Below are 23,724 nucleotides of genomic sequence, written 5' to 3' on the forward strand. Positions count from 1 at the left end.
CATTAAATTAACTTAAGGTAGTTATGTACGTTTGATATACCGGAAGTGCTGGCGTAACGTCATTTATCCGGAAAACATAAAATAAATACTGGATTCGGCGTACGGAAATGAAAATCAGTTTATGGGTTCAAGGCAACATGTAAATAAATTTATTAAATTGTAACAGTCTCTGTCTTTCTAAAGTTAAAATATGATATTTAAACATCTGACACGTTAAATAATTCAAAATAATATCTTTAAATTAGATTCAAATAGGCGGTTCACTTTAATCAACCAAACATCTCAGAAATAAGCACACGGACCTATACATTTTGTTTCACTGTATTATAGGCCATATGCATATCTACGACTGTGTGAAGTTTCACAAAAATCTACATTGCAGAAAAGTTTTTAATCGCAAAATTTTATGAAAATTGCTATTTTCCCATAGACTCCCATCACGAGGTCCATTTTTTTTTCACATCAATCTAGCAAAAAATGAAACACACGACCCTATCCTTTTCCTTTACTGTATTTTCTAGGTATATTCTGAAGTTTTGAAAAATCAAAGTTAATCAAATTCTACATTGTAGAAAAAAATTCGATTCAAACGTGCAGACCTTAAGGGCCTTATTATACATCTACACTATGTCACCGGAATATATTGAGGTATTGATAGCAGAGCATTGACAGTTACCATTTACAATTGGATACAGGAATATCAATGTACTAGCTTCCTGGTAATCATAATATATTCATTTCTCTTCTTTTTTCACTGCTTAGAAAAGCAATAAGGCAAATAAGGTCCCAAATATGTTTGGCTAGGTAGGGTTAGAAAACAGATTTTTTTTTTGCCAAATAATACAAGACGAAAAAAGTGATTCGAAATTTCAAGATTTTATTTACAACATATCAAGGGCATAGCAGAAAACATACGTTTGTATGAACAGATGAAATGTATTTATGAGCCGGGTCAAGGGAAAATGGACTTTCGAAATTCTTCAAGGCTTTATGAACAGTTTGGGCCTAGATCAGTCTGGGCATCCGTGCAATCTGATCAGGGCCCGCACTCTATGTCAAAGAAGTCTTATCCTATCTGAAGATGCAATCTTTTAGGCCTATTCAGATGCATAAATGCACAAGACAGCCTAAACAGACAGTCTAGATATAAACTTTCCGGAAATTTACGAGGATACCAGAAGGCACATTCTGCCATAACGTGGCCCATATATCTGTGGCATAAATTAAAATAACTGTAAACATTTATACATATTATTAATTCAGAACACATAATACTTCCAATGAAACTGTAGAACCCTAAGCTTTGCCCCCCCCCCACCACCCCCATTTTAACCCTTTTCCCGCTAAATGTGAACCAAGAACTGGTCAATATGTGATTTTGGAACGGTCCACTGGACCTTATGGGGAAGGCAAGATGAAAATGTAAAGGACATCGGACATTATGCTATGGATTTTGCCCAAATTTCAATGCCATTTCATGACTTCAATAGCTGATAATTTTATATAATGGCTCCAATTACGCATACATTAGTTATATACCTATCAAACTGTCATTAATAATAATAATAATTCATACTCGTTGTCTTGAAATTTGAGCAGTTTTGTGACCGAGGGTCATATTTTTTGAAAAATGTAAAATGTGTATCTTTGGTGAAATAAGCATATGCATTTAAGGTATGTCTATTATAAAGTGTTTTAGAACAAATATAAATTTTTACTATGCAAATTATCAGTTTTATTAACAGTTTTAAAAATAACTGAAAAGCAAAAAATAAAAGTGGAACAAAATTTTTGGCAACACAACTGTACTTCAGTTCTTTTCACCCGAGTGCTCATGATAACTAATGCATTGATCATAGCCTACTGTTTGTTTTCTATAATCTATTGCTATACTGTATATTGACACATGCAGTACACATGTACAATACTGACCGGGCATTATAGGCAGGGTTATATATTGCATACATGAAGTGTTTTACACACATTGACGTAGCTGGCCTTTTTCAGTTATAGAACTTCACTAACTAGTATCAACATTAATGTCGATATTCCTTTGGGGTCGTTACTAGTATTTCTGTCGGCTTCGGAATAAGTTTCAGTTCAGACGTGTGTGTGAATTGGTGTTAATTCTAGAGGTGTCAGTGTTAGTTCTGGAGGCGTCAGTGTTAGTTCTTGGGGCGTCAGTGTTAGTTCTGAAGGCGTCAGTGTTAGTTAGAGGATGCTGGATACAGTGCTTCTTTGGTTCGAATTAAAGCCAAAGTTCTTAACATGCAGTCTAGGTGTGCCATAATTGTATAGATCTCTTTTCATGCACTTGTACACGTTCAAAAGTGCTTTACAGAATACATTGCAAAACTACAAACAAATACTTATACAAACATAATGCATTCCACATTAACAAAAATCATGAATGAAAACAAGTATAATTTAAAAAACAAGATAAAAAACATAAATGTATCGGTCAGTTAACAAAGTACTGTACAAAGAAGTGGGTTTTGAGCAGGCTTTTGAAAGCAGCTAGCGTGTCAGCTTCCCTGATCTTGACAGGAAGGGAGTTGCAAAGCTTTGGAGCAGTGCACGAAAAGCTGCGATTGCCATACATCATGGTTTTAGATTTTGGCATAACCAGTGACAGCGTGTCTTGTGATCTTAGGGTCCTGACCGGTTTATACACTTCTAGCATATCCCTAATATAGGCAGGGGACTGATTGTGTAAAGCCTTAAAGGTGTGGGTCAGAACCTTGTACTGCAACCTGTATTTCACTGGCAACCAGTGAAGCTCCTTCAGAACCGGTGTTATATGATTGCGACGGGGCGTCTTAGTGATTACGCGAGCTGCAGTGTTCTGGACATGTTGCAACTTGTTACGTGTGCTGTTTGGTATACCACTTAACAAGGCATTACAGTAGTCTAACCGTGAAGTAACCAGGCTGTTTATAAGGGTTTTTATGGCATCACTGGTAAGATACCGTCTGATTTGGCCTATTCTGCGAAGTTGTGCATATCCAGCCCGGCACACCGAGTTGACTTGTTGTTCTATATCCATACCGCTGTCAAATACTGCTCCAAGATTCCTAACACATTTCGTGGATTTTATCACAGAATCACCGACCTTCACAGAAACGTCATCAATATACTTGGAGTTACGCTTTGATGTCAATAGCATTACCTCAGTTTTATCAGCATTGAGCTTCAGCATGTTGGAATCCATCCACGAGACAATTTCAGCCAGACAGCTCTCAATGCGGCACAAAGCTTCATTTCTGGCCACAGCCTCTATCGGCTTAAAAGATAGGTATAATTGAGAGTCATCAGCGTAGAAATGATGAAGAAGTCCATGACGTCTGCATATGGCACCCACGGGTTTAGTGTACATGATATAGTTCTTTGGACCAAGCACTGATCCCTGGGGCACACTGTATTTCATCAACGTAGGCGTCGACAACTCACCATCAACGCATACAGTTTGATAGCGGTCATTAAGATATGATGACATCCATGCAAGTGCTTTGTCTGTGACTCCAAAATGATGTTCGAGCCGGTGTAACATTGTTTGGTGATCAATCGTGTCGAAAGCCGCAGAAAGATCGAGTAGCACGAGGACTGTTACAGAATTTTGATCGAGAGATGTGAGGATGTCATTCTGTACCTTTATCAAAGCCGACTCAGTTGAATGAAACTTTCTGTAAGCAGACTGCAGTCCCTCATGTAGCTCATTTTCACCCAAGTGCCGCTCAAGACGCGCATCTACTACCTTTTCTAAGATTTTTGAAATGAAAGGGAGGTTAGATACAGGCCTGTAGTTTTTGAGAATGTTTGGTTCAAGACCTGGATTCTTAAGCAGGGGTCTTATCCTAGCACTTTCAAACTCTTTTGGTACATACCCTAATTCCATTGATGTATTTATGATGTTTGTTATCAGCGGCAAGAGCTCATCGAGACATTTCTTCAGAAGCCATGTTGGTAAAGGGTCACGTTCGCAGGATTTGTTTGGAGATATTTGTATAATTGTTCTACCTCTTCTATCGTTGTAGGAGCCAAACCAATAAGACAGTTTGCTACTTCTTGGTGTTCTGAACAATGCAAGTCTACTGAATCACGATCGGTTTGGCTATGCGAAATAATATCATTCCGAATGTTCTCAATTTTCTCGATGAAAAAGTCACTAAACTTCTGCGCAAGTTCCTTTGATGATGTGTTAGAGGGACGGGAAGCATCTTGGCTGTCTCCTAGTAGATTTTTGGTTATCTTGGCCAAACCTTTTTGGTCAGTGCCACACGACTTCACCTTATCAGAGAAGTAGTCGGCTCGGGCCTGAATTAGGTGTTTATTCATGGTAGCACATTGGTCCCTATAAAGTTGATGGTCGATTGTTAGTTTGGATTTACGCCACTTCCGCTCAAGCTTGCGTTTTAAGTGTATAGCCTGATGAAGTTCGTCTGTAAACCACGGACAGCTAGGTCGAAGATCGATAGTTTTTGTGCGTAAAGGAGCGTGTTTATCTATCAGTAAGGATAATCCTTTTGAATATGCATTTACTAGCTGATCCACGTCTGCGTCTTCTGGAAACGTATTTAGTGCAAGGGACGCCGAGATGTCTTGTTTGAAAGAACTTACGTCAATAGAGCGTAATTTCCGAAAAGAAACTTGCTTCCGTATCGTAGCTGGTTTTGCGGCACAGGCGTTGAAGTGAATTGCAAGGTGATCCTGTGACATATTACCAGTATTGTCACAATGACCTGGATCGATGACGTTAACACATGATATTATTTTGCTGTCGTTCCTGGTTATTACAACATCTAATGTATGACCGCGGGCACGGGTTGGTCCGTTCACATGTTGATGCATACCACATGACTGAAGAACACTTTTAAATCTGACAGCATCTCGGTCTGATGGAATATCAAGATGGAAATTCATGTCTCCCACAATGATGATGTCTTTATCAGCTGTAGCATACCTGCCTAGGAAAGTAGGCCATTCTTCCTCTAGAAACACACTAGTCTTTAAACCGTTTTGTTTTGTTGGTGGTAATCTATATATCACTGCCACTCGTGCAGAAAATCCATTGAAGCTCAAATTACAATCCATGTATTCAAATTGTTTAAAATCTTTGTCACGACTAGATGCAACAACACGAAGAGTAAATGCAGATTTATGTATGAGAGCCACACCCCTTCCACGGCTGCCGCTGCACCCTGCCACACTTTTAATTGAATATCCATTCGCTACAAGTTCGCCAATACACGTTTTATCCATGGTAGTTCCGAGCCAAGTCTCAGTGAGTGCTACCAAATCAAAATCATTTGAAACTATGTGATCACACAGAGAAACTGTCTTATTTTTGACAGATCTTGGGTTGAAACTGCATACACGAATTTTCTTCTCACTTCTTCCTGTTGTAATGGATTCACATCTAATTTTGGTAACATTTTTGGAATTAATTGATGTTTAGGTTGAAGACACATACATCTTGTTATATATGTCTAAGAAACTTGCTTGGTTCATGTCGCGACTTGTGACAGACGCTGATGCCTCAATCCTCATGACACTGTTGACGGACTTCGACTGTCAAGAGGCCGTAGACCTGATTAACAAAAATCATAAGATAAACATACCAGGATCGGTCTGCTTTCAAGCTTGAAGTTCTTTGTCCCCTTTCTATTTATTATTGTGTTTTCTATGCTTGAAATATTTACAAAAACGAATAAGGCTCTAAATATGTAAGATTTAGGAAACACATGCAATAAGTGTCAAAATATCTTACGTAAAATTCATTTGCTGACACCCTGCATGTATTTTTTTTCAATTTTTAACATTTTCCCCCCTGTGTCCAAGTACCATTTTTGCAACATACGTACATGATGATCATTAACAAAGGCATTCAAACTTTTGTAATACATGTTATAATTGTTTATTTCGTAAAAGTAATTAATTTTATGCAATAGTTAATTTTCGAGGGAAGGGCCGTTTACTAATGTTGGCAGAACTTGTGGTCCGACCCTATTGCTAAAATTCAATCGATTGTTAATATCCATATGTTGATGTAATGATATAAATACATGTATTATAAGCAATAAAATATGTTTAAACTAACTAATTAACAAAGGCATGTGAAATATTTTGTTGCGTCACTGGGGGGAAATATGTTTAAAACATAAAAATGATTATTGTTCATATTTCAATAGAAATGAAAATGAGAAATGTCTACAAAATCATCTTTTTTGTTAACAAACTTGTAAAATTCACTCGAATATATCAAGAAATGGTCTTTAAGTATCTTTATTATGCTATTTCAGAAGTCTAGCCCTAGGTCAGTTTTTACTTAATTTGATAGGCAATCTAAATAGGAAAATATCCGAGGTCCTTTGAACAGCCAACAGTGTAGAGTATGGTCAGTCTGCACAGATGTCACCGTTAGCATGTTTAGAGTTGTGAAAATGTATGGCATAAGTTGAAATATCAACACAGTATGCATTTAATACATTTCATATTTTTCTCATCCCAAAATTTCTAGCAGTAATGCACAGATAAAACGCTATGTTTACCTTTCCCTCAAACGGCATTTTTGAAGCACACGACATTTAGAAATATCTAGATAAATGTCTTTACTACTAATAGAAATGTAAACCCTATAGTTGGAAAGTACTAGTATTGAAAACATGGTGGCAAAGTTAAGAAATTGCTTTATTTGCTACAATGTGTTCAAACGTCGTCTGCTGCAGCAGACATAATGCAGCAGACGTAAAACATGTTTGTATGAAATATGGGTTAAATCTGTTGAATTAACGTTAATGCTGCATTTGGTTAAAAGCTATAATTATTTACACCTTCACTCTTATAGAAATTGAACACATTTCAATGTGTAAAAAAGCTTAACCTTTTGGAGAAGATGACTGAAGAAAACCTGTTGCTAAAGTGATGGTACTTGTCCGACACATGTGCTGTATAGTGACACGTGAGTGTGTGAAGTTTCATTGCAGTAGTTTTTGTAAAAATTGAAAAAAAGAGAAAAATTGCCAATGTGCCGAAAAAGGTTAACCTTTTGTCTAAGTTCATTAAGGGAAGATAACTGACTATTGCATTAGTTATGGTACTTGTCAGGCACATGAGTCTTATACTGATAAGTACCTGTGTGAAGCTTCATTGCAGTAGCTTTAGTAGAAATTGAAAAAAATCTAACTACCCGAAAAAATGTTAACTGGACGGACGGACAGTATGATTACTAGATGCCGGGGCCATAAACATTCGCATATTGTCACTTTTTATTGTAGTGTATGTACTAACAAGGCATCTATGTTATATAACAGGTAAAAATTTTATAACATAATTATCAAGAACTATACATATTTTTAATGGATTTGGTTTGGTTTGTATGAGGTTTAACACCTGTTTTCAACAGTATTACAGTTATGTTCTGGCGGGCAGTTAACCTAAACAGTGTTCCTGGAAACCATACCAGTACTAACCCTGATCTCCGCAAGTAACTGCCAACTTCTCAACATAAATCATACAACACAGCGGTGGAAGACGATTGTTATGAGTTATAGGATAAAATGTCTTAAATCATGATAACAGAAACTAAAATTAGAACACATAATTGATCATGAGGCAGTTACTAACTTTAGAATAATGAGTCACATGAGATGTTCGCTACTTTACAAATTTCACTGGCTACTTTAAATTTCAAATCTTTCAAAATGTGGCATCTAATTGGTTTACTATCTTTTTCTAAGATTTGACAGTGTGACCTGGTTTTTGATCCCAATGACTCAGTTTTGAAGTTGACCTATCATTTGATGATGACAAACATTCTAACTAAGTTTCATGAAGATTGGGCCATATTTGTTTCTTGAGAAACAATGCTTTTCATAGATTTTGTCCGTTTAATCATCAATAACCTATAGTGTCAGCTTTAGTGACAAAAAGTAAAAACAAAACAACAAGAAATATCTCAGTGAAAAAAAAAAAAGAAAAAAAGGTGAATGATTTTTGACATTCAGTCTATATAGAGTGAGGTAATATCATAGGATTTTCTATGTTTCAAACACTAAAATTCATCTGCTTGTTTGCATTTATTCTCATTGATTTTTTTTTCTCTCACATGACGTTTAGATAAACACTTTCATCTGTTCAAATCAAATAAATTGCCATATGACTTTGAAATAATAATTATTGTAGTAAAATGATTCATCAAAAAAGTTACATCAAACGAACAGAGAAGCGCAAACAAACCATAACCATATGCTGCACCATAACCATTTTCGAAATTTATATATTTACGATGGCCTGCCCATGTATGCATCCGAATTAGGATCAGAAAATTGCATCTTTAGGTAGGATAAGCCTGTTTTAATAAAACAACGAACAGTGTTGGTCCTGATCAGACTGCGCGGACGGTGCATGCGGTTTTTGGTCTGCACAGATGGCAAAGCTTTGAAGATTTCTATAGGTTCATTTTACCATGGTGTAGCTCATAAAATAAAGTCCAGTACTTTAGGAATGCACAATAACTGCATTACCTGGGAGTGTGGACTCCGCTACAATATCTTCTGTATCAGTGATTGAGATTGAAGAATTGACTAGCGAGTTGGATACTTCATCCTTATCATCTTCGTCGGTTTCCCCATCAATACTCAGGTCAGAATCTAAAGAATAATAAATAAATGAACAGTTTTTTTTGTCTACTATTCTGAGAATAGAGCTATGCCCTGTAACACCTAACTTTCCTGTTGCTAAGCATAACTTCAAAAATTTGCAAACAGTTCAGGCCTTGTTGTCTCAGAACAAGTGTGCCTGCTGATCATGCCCTAGGCTGTTTACAAATACTTTGAAATTTCACCCTGACATTTCTTTTCTTTTCATAAACAGACTTGTCTATTTTTATGAGTACATTATGTACAAGAGGGCCATAATGGCCCTATATTGCTCAACTATGTAGACTTGTTTGCTTGAACAAATTTCTTAGCTAAAGCTTTAAAAACAAGAAAATTAAAGGAATGAGACAAGGTAAAGGTTATGCAAGATTACTTTTGAAATTTGTCAAAAAAAAAGAAATATTACAGGTGAATCAAATCCTTTTGCTGTAGCTTCAAAAACAAGAAAGTTGGTCAATAGGTCACATTGATGATCACTGAAAGTCTGTTTAAAGATCGGCATGCAAAAATATAAATGTCATCCAAATTCCCAAAGCTGTAGCTTAAAAAACACAAGAAAGTAGGCCAGTAAGTCACAATCAAGGCCACTGAAAATCATTTTCATCATTTTGTAAACGTTTGTTTTTACTTGTGTGTTGTTATTATGCGCGACAATGCTTACTCTGCTATGGTTTGTGGCCTGGTAACATGTGTGTTTTTAGAGTAGTTTCCTTCCTTAAACACCTCCATGGTTCCTTTATCATATCCCCGTTTTTATAATTTTGCATACAACAAATGCGTACTGTCATATACATATCATTTACCCTTCTTAATATTACTCTAAGTACCCATTTGTTACTGTAAAGCCTCACTAGTTTTCGGACATCATTTGTGTCAGTAAGTAATTATTGTGCATGGTATTCTAGACGGTTGTATCAAATTTTGTTTACATTTTTTAAGGTATGGATTATTCCCGATATTTCTTGACTCTTTTTGTTACGTCTTTTTGATACCTGAAAGTGCTGGTGCTTTGCATAATGCTATAAATAGGAAGCTGTCTGAGGACAGGACAAGACCAAAGTTAAGGTCTTATTGAAATACTTTCTTGTACTTATTGATAACAAAAATGCACATTTACACATAATGAAATTGATGGACATACATTTACATTGTGGAAGAAAATAATGTTCCTTAGATATACAGAATTCTGTTTGGACTTTGTTTGAAATGTTTGGAATTAATAGGTACTTGGATTTAGGTTCGACCCGGAATGGATTAAGATTTTTCTTACATAATAGAATCAGAATTAAAAACAAGTTAATTATTTCACGTTTTTTGAATTTTTAATTTTCTAAATAAATGTATCATGTTAATAATTGCTGGTTTGTTTTTCTATTAGTATTTTAAGCAACAATCAATTGTTACTATTACATGTAAACGTAAGTATATGTGTGGTTTGAATTTTGAAGAAATATGATCGTTATATTTTTTTTCACTACAGTTTCTTCATGTGTGAGTCCTATTCCGCTTTGTATAGCCCTGGCTTTGTTTGATGAACTTTGTGCTTCCTGAAGTTTATCTTTGCCTTTCAATGTTTAAACCAGAAAAATAGTGATGAAAATGATCAACTAACTAAACTATTTATTAAACCTGGGGCCGTATTCATAAAGTATCTTAAGTATAAGTTTTGACTTAAGTTTAAGATTTTACTTAAGTTTGTGGTGATTTCAACTTAAGTCTAAGTAAAAACTGAAGTTCTAGTCATAAAACAGCTAAAACTTAAGATACGTAAGAAATGACTTAAGTCAGAAAATAAAATAGCGTGGTGAGTACGATTAAAGTGTTTCGTCCACAATAAAACAACAAGAATTACTTATTAAGTTGTTATATGAATAACAAATATACTTAAGTAAAATAAATTTCTAACCTAAGTAATACTTAAGTAAATAATCAGTTCCTTATACTTATACTTAAGATGCTTTATGAATACGGCCCCTGGCATGTATATATTTTTGCAGGTATATGAACACAATACAAATAGTTTGTAACATGCAACTGAGACTTGGCCCCTTTCAACGCTCAAGTGGATACCAATCATGCATAGATGAGCTCCCGAAACAATGCCTTATTTACTCTTTTGGGTAAGTATGAGTTTATAGTGTCAATATTAGATCTAAAGTAATATTTTTTAAACCTGAATATCTAACCCGCATCATCTATGTTATAAGTCAAAATATAGCATTATAGCAATTAACTTCATCGAATATTGTTTAACACATTATATAATCTGTGACAAAGTGTAATCCTGTGATTTTTTTTTCCTATAATTTGAAAAGTTATGTTTTTATGAAAGCTTATATGATACTGTTTAAGAATTCTATTGGTAACATTTTTTCGGCAATCATTGTGGCAGCCATCTTGAATTTCAAAAAGGCGGCTATATTTTAGTTACACCTATTTTTCTAAGTAATCAATTAAAATTTATATTTCTAAATAGTAAAGGATTGTATTTATAAGGTTTCTTGAAAGTTTTAATCAAGTATTGATTTTATATACATGAAAAACATAATTTTCAAATGGTAAAAGGTGGTCATTCTTTAAAAGAAATAGTATATTTATTCAAATACATACTTAATACATTCATCTTAAACAGAGTATCAATTATTTAAAGAAATTTTATCTATAAATCTTGACTGACAGAATGTAGAAAAAAGTCCCTGCTACAATGAATACCTATTATAGTGTAAGAAAACACAAATATGGATAGTGATGCTGAAATAAGAGTTCTTTACAGATTTTCTTTTCATTTAAACATCATCATTGTAACTAGAACACTCTTTACATGTAAGAGTACAGCTTTTCCAAAATCTAATGCAGAAAGCCTGCTACAAATAAAACATGACAGTGTAATAAACTCGGATACTCTTGTAGATGGCAACATGAATTAGCAATAGCTGTTTTGATTTATTTTTTAAGTATAATAGTAAGATATGACGTTGATAAACTTTCTGCAGCTTTACACAAACAAGCATTGTTAATCAATAGACACATTTCAGCTTATGAATTTATTGGTGTAAATTGTGTGCATCTAAATTTGGATATATATAAGCAAATCTGTATGAAATATGACGAATTCCATCCCAACCCTTTCCCTCACACACTCGCTGTATTTGATAACTTTTTCATTCTAACTGTAACTATTATAGTCCCAGACAACTTTATTGTTTGTTGTGCTATGAAAAGTATCACTGACAGGCAAACTGTGAATGAATACATGCAGTATAACTACAAAATGAAATATTTTTCACACACAGAAACATTTGATAGGTGTTCTTTCGGGATCTGATGAGTTCAGTCTTATTTAATTCAATATCTTCAGCCAACTGAGTATTAACAGTTGCAAAAAGGGAGCTTTAGTATTACAATAACCCAATGAATTAGTGCTTAACAAGGCCTAATTGTAACATTTTTTAAGAAAAAATGCATAATTAAATACAGGTAAACATTTGTTCAACAAAGCAAGCTTAATGGCTTGCCAACCGTAGATACCGCAATAACATTGTTAGACCTTAGTAAGCTTTTTGTGGAATTAATCTTCAAATCTGCTTACTATATTGTTTTTATCAGTTTGGTTTAACTATTTCTTGAAATGTTGACTAAATGTTGACTATCTGATGAGACTAGAGTTGAATATACAAAAGAAAATGCCACATAGCAAAACTGAAGTGCCTATACTTCCTTGACCTCTTGTGGTATCAAGAAATGGTAAGCAACCACATGTCAAAGGTGTCTTTAGTATTGTATGAAATTCCTGTGATAAGGAAACAAATTACTAGACATGCTGATATGTATAAATATTGTCTTTTCTAGTTAAAAATGACTCTGGCTGAGCATCACCGAGTTTTATATTGGTACTTTACTTTATTCTCCCAAATTCAACGCCTTTGGTCCTCTTTTGTGATCATATTTCATTCATCTTGGTCCAGTTAATGTTGAACTTTTTCTACATTTTAAAAGGATGTTATTGACATACAAATTGAAAAACCCAGTTATATGTAAATAATTTACTACATGTATTAAAAACTGGAAAACATTAATGCAAGAAAAGCAAGGGAAATACCTTTCTACTTAATATGTGGACCTTATTTTTAAAAAAATCATAATTCACTCATTAAAAAACACATCGAATTGCACTGACATTTAAATGTTCTATTCATTAAGGTTTTATTTTTGACAATCTAACTGGTCAACTAGTACAGTTAGTAAGGTACCTCTGTAGCCAAGTGGTGAAGGATGTCGGTATCAAATCACTAGATCATAGTCTCTGAGGCTTCGGCTGTTTTGTATATCATGTGAGTCATCCAGCCTGCTTGCGGAAGGACAGCGGTTTAACCAGGTGCCCACATATGCCCGAAATAATGCACAGAAATGCACATGAGCCTTCCTCAACAATTACAAATAGAAAGTTGCCATTTATTCTGCACGGTGTCAATGTGATGTTGTACTTTAAACATATATAATTATGTACAACATAGGAGTGTCTTCAAGAAATGGACCATGGAGTTTTGTTTTATTTTAAGGTTTATGTCCCACCAAACAATTTAGGAATATGGCAATTTTTCAGCTCTCAATCGTATAGGAAGGCACAGACGCACGCTATTATAGACATGAGCAGATGCCCGGGTAGAACCAATAATCTTTGGTAAATAGCTGCATTGCTAACTTAATTGAAATAATTTTACGTCACTTGAAGGATTTCAACCCCACATAAGTACTGGAAAAGTGATTTGAAAGTCAATGTCCAGCTTTGAATGGCAAAGGAAGACCTTTTAACCACTCAGTTATGCATTGCTCTGAGACAGTCGCCATTTAGTAAAAGTATAACACCACAAAATGAATATTTGATAATAATAACAACAATTTATTTTAAAATTACTTCCCAGTATTTCCTTTTTATTTCATTCAAGCTAAAAGTTTTATAAAAAGCATTATATGTCATAACTGCAGCTCCAAAATGGATAAAAACTGGTAAGTGTGAATGTTCATTCTAATATATCTGGATATAGTTCTCATATTGTGTGATTCTCCCTTTTTATTAAAGCTAAAAGATGAATAATGATAATAACCACAAAGTTTACATTTGCTTATTTAATGTAATAAATGCAATCGTTTTGCCGATAATTGAAAAATTTCAATAATATAGGATGCCAAGAAGCAAATACACAATTTTGCTTTTTACCTCCCTTTAATTTGTCTTTATCATGTTATCGCTATGCTTTAAATTGTAAAGATTGGTTGATTCAGACATTTTATATAAAGAAATGTATTTTTGTGCATGTCATATCTGTATTTTGAACTCCACTTTAAAAACTCAAGACAGAAATAAATGTTCCGTTTAAACTTGTTTAATACACTCTAGCATTTATTTAACATACAAAGTACATAAGTACATTTAAGAGAAATTAAATTGGTATGAAAATGAAAAATAGCGTAATCTTGATTTCAAAATGACCGCCAAAATAATGATGATAAAACATGTTACCAATGGATTTTGAGAGGTTGGGTGCTTCAACTTTCAAAAAAACACATCTTCGTAAAATATAGCAAAAAAAAAATCACAAACTCTTATTTTCGAACAATTCGGCACAGACTAATAGACCAGGTTCATTGAGAAATCTTCATTAAATAGATACAAATATCATTTTCTATTGACCTAAAGGTGTTTATCAAGAATGCGTAACTACACATTTAAATATTCTTTATCAACTGGTATATTATTAAAACAAAATTGTGAAGTAAAATAAAAAAAAATGACTTAAACTAACTGCCGAAAAAAGTGAATTTGCCGAGAGGCGCTAAGAAGTCATAAACCCTTTACAAAAAGAAAATGTAAACAATTCAAACACAGCTGAATTTTATCAACAAACCTGATAAGCAGAAGGTTTCATGTATCAAAGGAATTTACACCTAGAGTATATTGTAAAGTTTTGCCAGAAACGTAATTTTGAATTTTTAAACTTAATAGAATATCATAATCATTTTTGAAGTTAATTTCTTATGTTATATAAAAAATCAAATTTTAAATCAAGATGTAAAGAATTAAACTGCAGACATACAGTGATAGATTATCTCATTTTCAATACACTTGCTGACTTCTGTGTATTGTTGTACCTCCAAGACAGAAAACTGTGAGCAATAACTGTGTGCAAAGGAATTTAGAGAACGGCTAACCGTGGGGATACCAGAATTTAGAAAACACAAAACTTCAAAGTAAAATGCCGCAGTCATGCAATAAGATTGGATTATCGTATCTTTAAAACTTCATGTTGATGTGCCGCACATGTATGTTAATCGAGGGTCCGTGCTTCAATTTAGCAATTATAATGAGAGCTTAGTCTATTGTCTTCGGTCAAATCAATTCAAATCAAGTTATTTGTTGTCGGAGAAATTCAACAAGTTAACATAAGCTATGTATAGCTTTTTACGACATAGAATAGATTCGGTGACGGTAATCAATACGAAATATCTCCTTACATATTTGGAAATGTGCAATTAATATGTTGTTTTTATGGTTACTTGAATATGATTTTAGTTGAGATGATTTAGAAAATTTAATTGAGTTTCGGTCATGTGATATATAGTGCATTGCAAGATGTATTTTCGCACTTGATTTGTTGTACGATTTTGACGCTATATTTGATACATATTTCATCATTTTAAAGTAAAATCATTATATATAGGATATATGCCAGCAGGATCTTTAAATTTGCGATAAAAAATACAAAGAATAACTTTATTTATTTTTAGTTTCAATGCCGTTTTGAGCAGTATTTTAGTTATATAACGGCAGTTAACCTAACTAGTGTTCCTGTATTGTTTACATGAACAAACCAGTTTTCAGTATGTAAATGACAACTTTCACACATGAAAGGTGGAGGGCACCTATTTTAGACACAACGTTAAATGGTCAGGGATAACATACACATCGCACAAGGATCAAACATGACCCTCAGACCCGTAGATCGTCGCTATTTCTATTGAGCTAAGTAGATGGCCCAAGATTAATAAATAATAAAAAATAACACATCAATCAGTGCTCTGGTGGGAAGTTTAATAAATTATCTCGATAAAAGAACATGACCATCAGTTATATAGAATATTCTTTTATTCATATACATTAATCCTTAAAATCGGGTCTTACAGCTTGTTATTGACATTGCTTCTATATATTCCCACTTCACACGCTCAACGGTTTTGTATTATGTATTGATATTAAATTTCCCCTCGGAATCTCAGAATCTAGTATCGATTTTTATTTTATTACTTCATGTGAATCAAATATCAAAATCTTAATCCTGAACTAATGTCTTCCTTCAGCACAAATGAGCAAAATTAATTAGTATTCTCTCTTAAATGCTACGGTATATATTTTCTGCCTGCAGAAATTTTGTGTATGTGCATAGTTTTACGTAATTTACATGAGCATTCATGTGAAATTTGCCGCAACGTTAATTTAATTTAATTTATCTTATTGTTATGATGTTAAGTCATTGCATTTTTTCAAAAGTAACTACCTGAAGACATGTTGAAAATGGAAAACGCTTGCAGTGAAAAATTAAAATCAGAAAAAGAAATCAGAAATATGCTGTTAGTTCCTGGCAGTTGATCTATGGAACTATACAAATATTGCTTATATATATATACATATACAAAACTACGAAGGAGTGTTCTTTATACGAATTTTCTTTTTCTCTGTTTTTCATGTCTTTCATTTTGAGTTTTTTCTTTAGTGTAATATATATAGTATTTATTCGTTATTTCTGTATATTTGTTTCTTCGTGCCTGTCTGTCCCAATTATTTCTAACTGTATACAGTATAGCTGTTTCAAAGCAGATAGATGAATCGGATGTTAAAATGCGACCCACCTCCATCTGCTTACATTTGTTGCAACTAAGGCGGACGCCGACGCCGACACCATGGCGAGTGCAATAGCTCTACATTTTTATTGAAAAGTCGAGCTAAAAACTGTTGTAGCAGCACTGAGTAAGCATATCAGCATTCAATATGACTGAAAACTTTGAAGGTTTTACTTTTCGTGGTTTTGCTACGCTGCTTTACTTTTCCAGTTGTAACAAACTTTCCTACACCATTTATAACGTAACATGAATTTCCTAATACATACATCAAAAATATTTTCTTCTTGGAAAAAGTTGAAATCATATTCATATTGTGTTTCCCTTAAGCAACCTAATTGATTAAACAGGTTTAATTTTAACTATGATTGAAAAGTTTCTCTACATGACATATTAAGTTTCAGTTTGATATGATTTTCTAAAGTGGCCAAATTCAATTATATTGGTCAGTTTTCAAGCCATTTGTTTTCGTATTACTTGGCAGTAATAATACATTTTACCATGCCATTCACAGGGACCACCGCAGTCTAATTGACATGACTCTGCATAGGAACTGTAGACAGGAAAACAATTTTGTGATTTGTTGCAGAGATTAATCTGCCCTTTGACATAAGTAAAGAAGTGGAGGTATTATGAATGAAAATGTATTTAATTCATTCACATATATTATTTGAAGGTATCTTGGGTATCTTGAGAATTTTTTTTTTTCAATTTACAATCTCTTTCCTTTTTTTTTTTTCTTATCAAGGATTCAATTCCTTCAAAAATAAAAATTGAATTGCCAGTTAAATTGCAATTTATTTATACTTACTAGGATATGTAACATTTAGTGGAAATTGATTTCTCTCTCTATTTTACTCACCAAAACATAAAAGCAAAGCACTGCTTATTGAACAATTCGGGCAGTCGGCAAAAAGTTACATTACATCATGAACACGTTTGCAATGATCGTAATGAGGTGGTGATTACTAGCGGGTATGAAATCTATCCGGTTCCGAATCGCATTTGTCCAGTCATTAGAGACAGAGGCAATAGATATTGTTTTTTCTCTCAGAAAGTTGTATCAGAAAAGATTGATTTTATGACCAGGTGCTTTACATTTAACGACTGATGCCAGTCTAGTGTCAACCATATGATATTTCCTACGGCCAGCTTCTCCCAAGAAAAGTATCATTATCAATATCTTACTTGCTCAACTCATTATGCATTGAATCATTTTATTGCATTTAGAAACAACATGTATACATGTTACATCAACATGTGGAATTTTCCTTGCCGCTACTCTGAAAAGAGAAACTCATTTTTTTTCATGTTCTTTTCCAAAGATTTCCAGAACATCTATAAATACTTCTAAAATGGACTTCCCCTTGTTTAAAAGAAAGGAACCAGTTAACTTATCTAACAGTCTTCACGTGCACTAAATCAATACAATTAAGTGTCGCATTTCTCCATTTCACTAATATTTTCAAGTACTTCTCCATATTCATTTAAAATCGTTTCTTGATTTGAAAGTGACAGACTTGTTAAAAGTTTTGTTTTCTTTGGAATGCGATTCGTTTAAATTATTGTGATAGTGAACAAATTATTACTTCTTAAGTGACAGTAATATAGGAGAAGTATTTGTACTTGTTAAAAATTGACTTCTTGGGATAATTGTGTTCATTTTAATCAATCCATTCGGAGAAAAAGGCTTGGCAAGATAGTTTTCTTTTCACAACTGTTAAGAGTTTCGCTTGAGACTTCCCAACTAATAAACAGTGCCTGCATGGTACTTATGTAAATTATATAAAAGTTTCATAATGTGATTATATAATTATATATCATCTTATCATCGATCACAAACAAGCTTCTCTTCATTAAAAAACATTATGACATTAAATTCAAAAAGTTAAATGACAATCCCTGTAATAATACTTCGCCTGTAATAAATAAAACTACTTCCTTGTAGTCAGAGACGTTCTAACGCTAACCATCCACCACTACTGCCTAGCGCTATCACTGATGCGAAAGCGTTACCACTTTTAAAAATGCCGGTTTATTTCTCTGACGGAAGATTTTATTAATACTAATGTATGCCCGTGTGAGTATCATAAATATTTAGTCCACTTACTTGCGCGATAATATTCATATAGTGTGTCTATACATCGAAATTTAGTTAGAATACATACAGATGTCAACATTTACAAACTTCGGAATCAGGAATCAGGAGAAAAGCTCTTGACACTACAGTTTACATAATATCTTAACGAAATTTCAGTCAACATATAGCAAAATTGTTTAACGCGGAACTACATTCGGTGATTTTTGAAATAAGTTATAAAATATAAATTTTACTCACTTGTTTATATTCCGAAACCGGCGATAGCTGCGCCACAAAAATGTCGATAGATCTTTTCTTTATCACCACCTTTTGGTGGTGGCGTAAAAGGTGGTGGCGTTAGAGTTTAATAGACGCGTGCTTGTACATTATATAACTTTGAGACAAACATGTCTGACACATATATTATTTTGACTAAGACTGACTACACAGAAACCTCGCATCTGTAGCAACGTTTGCAGTGAGATAAGAGATCAGTGATCAAAACAAAAACACAGTTTATCAAGAGAAATTGATATTTTACGACGAATGATTTGAATAATGTAATGTCAGAAGCGAAAATGAATAATAAGCAAAAAACAAAAATAGAAGTCCTTAAGATTCATGTCATAAATCAGGGAAAACTCCAATATCGCATGTAAAAATAATTATTGTCTACATTTGTCTACTGTGGTTCTCCGATAAACGTCACTAAAGGCATTACGCTACAGTATCTATACGTGATACTCTGTTGAAATGTAACGACTTTTTATTGTTTGCAGTATCATAAATTTTGTTGGTTCTTTGAGCGTATGTAAAAGGTTGGCTTAGACAGCTACGCCAAACAAGCGTCTTGATACGGTGTTTGTCACTTCAAGGGTCCTCATATACACAATATTTATTCACAACCGCTTACAATATGTGTTGCAATTATAGGATAGGTCTATAGGGTAGTAAGCATTTTTTTTTAAAAAAGATTGCCAGCCTCAATGTTCTTAATTGACATATACGATAAAAACTAAACTGAGAAAAGGTCATTTATCTTCTAAGACAGACATTTTGTCTATGGAATGTCTTACAAACCGACTGCTAAAATATGGGTATGAACAAATGTCTTAATAAAGTTTGTTTACATTTCTATAAATGCTACCAAAACAGAACCTAGCTTTCATGATATACGAAAATACCACTTTAGCTCATTTTTTTTCTTTCCGTCGATAGCATGAACTATCTATTTAGTACTATTGTACCTTACTTCATATACACTCGTCGAAATCATGAAAGAGGCCAAACCCTACACAGACTCAAGACTTGGGACGTTTATCACACGAGCAAATATGGCACATTTGAAGCAAACTGACATACGGGTCTCAATGTATCTGTAGTGTAAATGCAGGTATTGCATCATCTTTTTGTAAATTTTTGAGAGTAATTTATGTTTTTATCCCCAAAAGCACTATAACGGGCCTTACATTGTCAAATTTCAATATAGTCATAGTACACGCATATGCCGTGAGGCCCATGAAATTAAATATTTGGCGTGACATAACCCTACAAATAGATTGGACTAGATATGCCTAGTGCACACCACTTTCGACATTAGACGAATGTACGTCAAATTGATTTTGCTTGGTGGAAAATTTATGCTCGATCGAGGTAAAAAGTTTATTTGTTAGATTGTTGTATAATTTTTGAATTACTATTTTTATTTAGTAAATTTTTGTTCATTCTACAGAATTTTGTAGCAGATTTACTTGAAGATAAGTTAGTTTCGGTATATCAGGCTAATTTATTAAATTTTGCAGACTTTTGTAAATTACATGTATTTCGAAAGAGGAATCTAAAATGTTTTGTTTATATAAGCTGTAAGATTTGTACTGAAATTTGTGTAACATGTGCCAGTCTATAGCACATCTAAACAGTGTCCGTTTTGTTGAATGGAAATTGGTATTGTATTCATGCTAGCTTTTTAACAATGTTTATTTAGCATTGCATTGTGTTAATTTGTAATTGTTAATAATAACTGCAGTTCATCATTTCCCTGTCTATAATTTTTCATCATCAACTTTTCATATCTTTTTCATCCTTAAAGTTTAGGCTTTTAAGTACTTACTTTTAGAAATAGTGGAAGTAATAAGTGAAATATTTTAATCACGTGACGTATGAACTTAGTAGCACATATATTTTGTATAAGTAGCACGTATTATTTATGGGAGCCTATGGAGGTATGGTGTACACAAAGGAGCAGTTTTATGCCCTGACTTGTGTTTTGCTATGGTGCTTACCATATGTATTATATTTTAGCTCCTTCCACCAGACGACTTTTACCTGGTGATGATGTCACGACCCGGAAGTACAATACCCGAGGTTTATTTGTCTTCACTCGCCTGGGTGTGATTTTCCCAGCGCAGAGCTTTCGTCCCATGGTTGTGCCGTAAACCACAAAAGACGATGACTTTTGTGATCCACTGAAGTCAGCTCAGGGATGCAATCACCTACCATCATAGGCAGCCAAGACGGAGTCAACGTAGTCACGGTTTAGAGGGACTTGACTTGAAGATATGTTGTTTATTGTTAACGAAAACATCTGTGGTAGGACTTTATATTTGTTAGAAAGAGATACTGAGCTCAGGTTTTTTTCTTTCTTTCTTACAATACGATTTATTTTCACTTTTTATTTATCCATTGAAAATCATCATTTTCTGTAAATAAATTTGTAAATATTGTAATGAGTGTTGATTTGTTCTGATAGTTATTGTCCCCGGTACGTCCATCCTGTCACAGTGAGACCTTTTTCTGCAACACAAGGCAACAGGCAGTACAAAAAAAGACATTTCGGAGTCATCAAATATTGTTATTGATCATAAAATAGATTGACCAATATAACAATACTGTTATCAGATTTGCAACGTATCACTGGGCATTGACGATCTACTGTTTACACGAAATGTCACGAAAATGTTTATCAAGAAAAATCCCAAGTGCCTGTAGTGGGATTCAAACCAGATTCGTTCCGGTGCTAGTCCAATGCTCTTACCACAGAGCCGAATGGTCGACACACCTACGCTGTAAAATATAATTCTTAAAAGGTCTTAAGATTTCTCTGAAAGTCTAAACGGGCATACTTTTCTGTCTAAGTGTAGAATACTTCATAAAACGGGATATTTTATCAGAATAATGATAATGATAATGATATTATTACAAAAAAAGTACAAATACCACATATTCCTCCAAATAAAAAACAAGCAAAATAAACTATCGTACAAATTTATTTTACTGTAAATTCCGACTTCGTTTACACTGCATTGTCTTAAATTTCCCCTAACCTCCTCTTCAAGTGAAGATTATGTGCATTAAAATTTTACAAAGAGCCGTTTGTATTTAAGAGAAAAATAAGTTATTCACAGGAAAGGTTGCAACAACACGATTTTCATTGAAGCGTACTCTAATTTTGTAAGCCATTTTCCAATTTCTTAACGATTATTTTTCGGTCACACTTGTAACAACATACAGAAAATCGTCTTCGATATGAGATTAAAGAATCTCTAAACAGGTTCGATAGGTAGTAAAGGACAGCGGAGAGTCAGTATAAAAGGTCATTGGCAATTGACGTAGACAGGTCGTGACCTGAAATTTCAAAGGTGTTCTCGGATCATGCAAAAAATCTAGGACCAAAACGTAAACACTATTCCTCTGGAGGTATACGATGATGATGGTAACATTATTTCGAATGAACATTTGATATTTGAGAAATGGGCGGACGGATTTAAAACCTTGTACAGTGTAGCAGGAAGCGAAAGGAATTTTGATTTAAATGATCTTGTTGAAAAATTTAAGTCTCTTAACAAGGGGATACATATAAATGACACTCAGACATGTTGCTTGTTATATGCTGACGACATTTTATTATTGTCGGAAAATGAAAATGATATGCAAATTATACTTGTTTTTCTGTATGACTGGTGTTGTAAATGGCGTCTTAAAGTTAATTATGCTAAATCAATTGTGATGCATTTTAGAAAAAAAGGTAAGCCACGCAGTGCGTACGAATTCCATATGTGTAATCTAACTAAAGAATATACGGATGTTTATAGATATATTGGGGGTACATTTACATGAATACTTGGATTTTTCGCATACTGCTGATACTTTAGCTCAAGCTGGCAGTAGACCTTTGGGTGGAGTTATTTCAAATATCCAGATTCATAAAGACGTAGGTTACAAAACTTTCAGTAGCGATCACAGTGGTATTCGTCGGAAGAGTATTCCTATTCTGCACAATGCACACTTCCGCTTAGTTTTAACGGGTATTTTTCAAGAGAAAACTCATTACAAAGGTAAGATTTTACATTCTCCTGGTAGATAAATATGTTTTCTGCATGAATGAATAAAAAATAACAATTCGAAAATGCTTTCTGTTTGTGAAATATGCGTTAGTTTCATCAAAGTATTTTCAACTTCTGGTATCGAGAAGCCATTTTGATCTATTACGTCATCTCCCAAAATCGCGTCTCACTAGGAGGCATCTCATAAGGGTCAAAGTGCAATACTGGTTAAACTGTCTTAAGGCTGTGTGTTTTTCCCAACTTGGTTTTCAGTCCATGTTATCGAGTGTTTCCCCGTCGTATTCGCTTGAAATCATTTGTTTTGACATTTAGGACTAATTTACATCACGTTCCCTTCATATGTCGTCCAGTTTACAATAATTTTCATTTGGTCTTTTCTGAAGCCAGACGACATATTGATTTTCCGACGCAGTTGATCGCATACATTCGCATCACCCAATAGAAAAGTCACTGTGGCCTTTTTCCGATAACGGAAGTTTAAGAGCGGAACCGGAAGTTACGGACATACTCAGAATGAATTATCAGTAAACCTTGTTGTAAATTGTTGTCAGACATAAAATAACTGTCAATGCTCATACTTTAGCACACAAGTAGGTAAACAATAATTGAATGAATGACATAAATATTAACTATGTCAATGGTTTAGCGTATGATTATTTTATATGAATGTAGTATCCTATTATGATGGTGTTGGATATCACATGACTTTTTAATATTCTACTTTCGGTTTGCAAATTTATTGTTGACCTAG

At 33.8% G+C, this 23,724-nt stretch overlaps 1 protein-coding gene across 2 annotated transcripts in view; it reads left to right on the top strand.

Moving 5' to 3' along the window:
- The window catches only part of LOC128547967 (probable methyltransferase-like protein 24), a 101,960-nt gene that overhangs the window by 55,039 nt on the left and 23,197 nt on the right, over positions 1-23,724 (top strand). For both annotated transcript variants that reach the window (XM_053522001.1, XM_053521997.1), the window contains exon 3: positions 10,655-10,777. In XM_053522001.1, coding sequence (XP_053377976.1) covers positions 10,655-10,777 — 123 coding nt within the window. The remainder of the gene's footprint in view (positions 1-10,654; positions 10,778-23,724) is intronic.

This window comes from Mercenaria mercenaria, chromosome 1 (assembly GCF_021730395.1).
Source record: "Mercenaria mercenaria strain notata chromosome 1, MADL_Memer_1, whole genome shotgun sequence".
Taxonomy (NCBI): domain Eukaryota; kingdom Metazoa; phylum Mollusca; class Bivalvia; order Venerida; family Veneridae; genus Mercenaria; species Mercenaria mercenaria.